Here is a 5084-nt window from a genome sequence, read left to right as displayed (position 1 = left end):
CGAGGACGAAATTGACTATTAACTCAAAATTATTTGTCTAATTTTAATTGTTGAATTAAGAAAGACAATCTAAGAATAGTGAATACAATTATTAAAAAAAAAAAGCTCCTTAAGTACATTGAAATCTGAAGGGAGTGAAGGCTATATAAGTCAAGGTCAATTTTTCGTTTAATTTCATTTTCCTATTCTTTCCCCTCTTCAACATTGTGAATGCCTTAACAGTGTAAACTATTGTTTTTTTTTTTTTTTTTTAAATAACTCCTTTTGAAAACTAGTTTTTTCCCATTAAAAAAGCTAACCCCATTAAAAAAGCTAACCGAAAGTGAAGTGGAGGCCATTATATATATATAATGGCCCCATGAGAGAAAATAAATTGATTTACTATAATGATGTTACCTAACCTCCTCTCAAGGAAATAACTAATAAGGATGCCAAGTTCCTTTCAAAAATTTAAATCTTCTCTCCAATTTGTTTGTTGATCTTCAATTCTACCTTGAATGGTAAGTTTAATTATTTATAGTATATGATTAATCTTAATAATAATTGAAATTAACTAAGAAGTCAATTTTTCTCAGTCAATATAACCAATTTTTTTTAAATTATATTAAATTTTAAATCCTTAATTTCCATAAACTCTAACTCTAAACCCTAAATTCTATAAAGAAATAAGGTTAAAAATAATTTTACAATAAAATAATTAGTTAATACCGACTAGTTAAAAATTAGTTCTCTATATTTATTCATAATGATAAATAATATGAGTAGTGTCTCCTTAAATCTTTACCATTTTCTTATTGGCATTATTAGCCTAACAGTTTGGTCTGTTGATGAATCTTGATTTTGTTGTACTAGGAAACATGTTATATATAAGACAATAATATATATAATATCCATTCACACATATTTATATAATATAATTGCACCTTCTAAATCACATCAATTTCTTAATATAATTGCACCACCATGAGTGTTTCTGTCATTTCTCCATAAACTGGCCTTGTGATTGTGATGTCTTGTTGAGGAGCTGTTGAACTTTGCTTTTTGTGATCAAAGATGGTAAATTTTCCAACCCCATGTGAATTAAATTTGCTGTATAAGTTAGAAGCTAATTTTATTTTATTTTATTTTATTTTATGTTGAAGGACTACTACTTTCCACTATATGACATAAATCTTGTTAGGTAGGATGAGGAAGCAGCACACTCAAGGAAGAGCTTTCTAGCCAAGTTGGCAACCATCAACCTTAGAAAATTTTTGAATTCATCTTTCTCTTGAAGTTCTTCTGATTGTGCTCAAGTTTTTTATTAGTTTTTTGTTTACAATGATGAACTCTGATGAATCACATCCAAGATATGAAGAAAATCATCACTATGACGACTATGGATTTGATCTACAAGAGGATTTTTCTCAGGTAACATATATATATATATATATGCTTCATTCTTAGTTTAATTTTGTATATATATTAATGTATATGATTATGTGATTTTGGATATATTGAAGATTTCAACATATATGTTTTAATTGATAAAGTTACTCATAAAATTATCAAATTTTTTAAGATAACCTGAAAATTGTTACAAGTGTAAACATCTACATCTCTGGATCGAGTTTACTGTTTTATGATTTAGGTGAACTTTTGAGTTAGATTATCACAATAAACATGCTGCAAAATATTTTGGCATTTATTAGTATTTTTCTTAGGAGGTTTATTTGGGTTATATCATGAATAACATGTTTTCTAACTTTATATTATTTTTCTTTTGATTATATATAGTTCTTGGAGGAAGCAAGACAATATGGGAAGGAAGCAAAACTGAAGAGTTGTTCATCATCATTAGTGCACCCTGAAGAATCAAGAGGAAAATTCAGAGAGAATAAGAAGAACAAGAAGGGAAAGAAATCATGGAAGAATTCATTGGTTTCATGGTTGAAATCTGAGAACAAAAATAAAAGTACTAAGTCAAATGCTTATTATAGTAGTGAAAAGCATCATGGGCATGTTTCTGGTCCAATAACACAAAACAAAAACACTGATGAAGGGAAGAAATGGAGTTCAACATCTTACTATTCTGGCCCATTAACAAGTTTCTCTAAAGGCACAAAGAGAAAGGAGAGTGAGATACCTTATATGTCACTTCACCAAGGAAACCATGCTAATTCACATAACTATGGTCCCCTTTATTTGGTTACTTGAATGTTGTTCATGTATTAATAATATTATCACTATCATAGATTGCAAATTCCTACTTTTATTTTTATTTACATGATATTAAAATTTAGTGGCAAATGCATTAGCATTAGCATTGAGTGAATTTAGATAAGTTTGATAGCATATGTAATTGAAGAATACTTTAATTTTGCTGTATTTGGCTTTGAATATGAGCTGCATATGGATTTCTTTATAAGAATACCAGAAATTCAAGAATAGGAAGATCATAAAAGTCATGTTATATATATATATATATATATATATATATATATATATATATATATATATATATATATATATTCAAAGTCCAGACTATTTCCGCTGCCAATTTTTTTCCCCTTAATTTTGTAAGTCTTATGAGTACTGAAGCCCAAACAAATTAAGTAATTATAATTTATAAATATATTAATCTTTATTCATACACTGACCAGAGAAGCTTTTTTCATTAATGAATGAAATGTAAAATTCATGTTTCATCCAATAATAAAAAAGAATGTGTCAGCTTGATGTGCATAAAAGAAAAAGAAAAAGAAAAAAAAAAGGACAAGAAACTTTTCTAATAAAAGTACAAGTAACTTTTTTCATTTGTTAGAAATGTTTATGGCTTCATTTTCATGCTCACTATAATAACCAATTCTTGATTAGTGTTTCATTGTCTCCTCCCAACAATCATTATAATATTTTTACATTTTTTTAATGTAAAAAGAGAAAGCTATTCAATCATATATAAGTAAAAATACTTATTAATTAACTAGAAGAATAATATTATTAAAGGTGTTCATAGATAAGAATATTCATAAATTTACGGTATTTATTGACTTTAATCTGTAATTTGTTAATATAGTTCAATCCGCATAATGATCGAATTCGATCCATATTTTAATTAGATCGGACTGTGGATATCATATCTATATCTACATATTTGATTTACATATCTACATCAAATAATAAATAAATAATATATATGATTTATGTTATATTTTAATTAATAATTAGTATTTATATATGTTGTATTATTTTATTTTTATTATTTAAGAAAGTTGGTTTAATAATATTTTAAGAATAAACATGTTTAAAAGAGTGAATTATTTTTTTTTTAAGAAATAAGTTTTTTTAAATATATTTTCTATTTTACAAATATATCTAATATCTTATATCCAATCCGTAAATGTATGAATAAGATCCAAGTTTAAAAAATATAAATATTGAATCCGATCCAATAAATTTAATGTGGATTAGATCGAGATTTTGACAATATTCAATCTGATCCAATCTGCAACACCATTAAATATTATGATAAACAAAAAAATTAGATAAAAAAAATATTTAAAAGAATAAAAATTATCATGTACAATGCACATTTCTCTTAAAAAATTTTGTTACAATCTTTGTTTTTCTCCCAACTTGACTCTTTACTAATTCCCTTTCAATAAAGGAGAATACATTAACAGAAAAACAAAAATTACATATTTGTTGGGAGGTGAAATTCCAAAAAATAAAAATTATTGGTGATTTTCATAGATACAAAGACAAATAGAATTTAATAGAGAAAATTAATTTTTTTTGACTGAAAAGAAAATAAACAACAACTAAAAAAATAAATAAAAAATTGTTTAAGAAAGACAATCTTGTTGAATACTACTTTTAAACTCCTTTTAAGATAACGGAAACTCTACTTAAGAAGAAAAGAAAGGATCCTCGTTGCAGTCTTTTGTCATGATATCTGTTATTGTATGTGTATCTCTCAAGATCAACCGCACGTCATTTTTAATATATGATATCTCGGATTTTTAACACCAAAAAATCAATAAAACCAAAAAAATCTTGTAAATTATTGACAATAATAAAAATCTCTACATAGTCTAACATATAATAGAGCAAATTGTTTAAATTTTAAAAAGTGAATTCATCGGAACAATTTTTTTTTAATTTTTAAAAAGTAAATTCATAGAGCGCAAATGGTCTTTTTCTTATTTTTTTAATTTTTGAAAAACGAATTTGTCAGGAGCGAATTATCTTTTTTATTTTTCTTAAATTTATTAAAAATACAATGCTCTAAAAGCGAATTCTGAACATTATATCTAAGTAAATTACAAATCAAAAGTGTTAAATAATCAACAATTATAACATTCAAATACTTAATATATAAAGAGAAAGTGTAGTGTATAAAATATAATATAATATAATATTAAGTATGCTAATTTGTATACTATTAACATTAGCCAAATGATTGATAATGATCAGTTCCTGCCACTATATTGGAAACATATATTAAACAAATTATTTGTCAACAAGATTTATTTGATGGGTTTGAAGGAGTTAAACTAGACAATAGAGAGTGAAGGACCACCTTATGAAATTATTATGTTTAAATAATAATTTAAAATGATAAATAATCAAATTCATTAAAAGATCATTTGTTTTTTAAATTAGTTCTTAAAAGATTTTTTTAATCAAATTCGTCATTTAAAGATTTTAAATTAATTGTGTTAGTCTTTCTGTCATTTTCTTTGTTAACAATATTAAAATTTGTCAATGTGACATGTTAAGTGATATTACAATACACACATATATAGGAATCTTAATTGACTATTAACATGATAAGTTTATAAAATTAGATTAAATCAAAACTTAATTAAGGGAAGAACTTGAGACATTGAAATCCCTCAATTTGAGGTTGATTTGATATAGTTTTATAAACTTATCATGTTAGCCGCTAATTAGAACTACTAGGTATGTGTTGTTGTAACACCCTAATATTCAAATCCTTATGTTCGAGTCATAAGTCAATGATAATAAGGTGGTACGACTCTTAAGGAGAATTTTTAATACATAACTATAAGTAAGATTGAAAGGAGTATTAATCGAGAAGC

At 25.1% G+C, this 5084-nt stretch overlaps 1 protein-coding gene across 4 annotated transcripts; it reads left to right on the top strand.

Moving 5' to 3' along the window:
* The first annotated feature begins 401 nt into the window (after window positions 1-401).
* On the top strand, window positions 402-2427 carry LOC112768975 (uncharacterized). Of its 4 annotated transcripts, none has more exons than XM_072225698.1 (3): window positions 402-500; window positions 1181-1410; window positions 1777-2427. In XM_072225698.1, exons 2-3 carry the CDS (start codon window positions 1321-1323, stop codon window positions 2194-2196), a joined length of 510 nt encoding a protein of 169 aa, XP_072081799.1. In that variant the 5' UTR covers window positions 402-500; window positions 1181-1320; the 3' UTR covers window positions 2197-2427. The 4 variants fall into 4 exon arrangements, with proteins under 4 accessions (XP_072081799.1, XP_025669142.1, XP_072081798.1 ...); XM_025813357.3 differs by lacking the exon at window positions 402-500 and adding an exon at window positions 796-1056 and having other exon boundaries at window positions 1185-1410; XM_072225697.1 differs by lacking the exon at window positions 402-500 and adding an exon at window positions 796-1056.
* The last annotated feature ends 2657 nt before the right edge of the window (window positions 2428-5084 follow it).

The sequence above is a fragment of the Arachis hypogaea genome, chromosome 18 (genome assembly GCF_003086295.3).
Source record: "Arachis hypogaea cultivar Tifrunner chromosome 18, arahy.Tifrunner.gnm2.J5K5, whole genome shotgun sequence".
NCBI classification, from domain to species: domain Eukaryota; kingdom Viridiplantae; phylum Streptophyta; class Magnoliopsida; order Fabales; family Fabaceae; genus Arachis; species Arachis hypogaea.
This window is presented reverse-complemented; position numbering and strand designations above follow the sequence as displayed.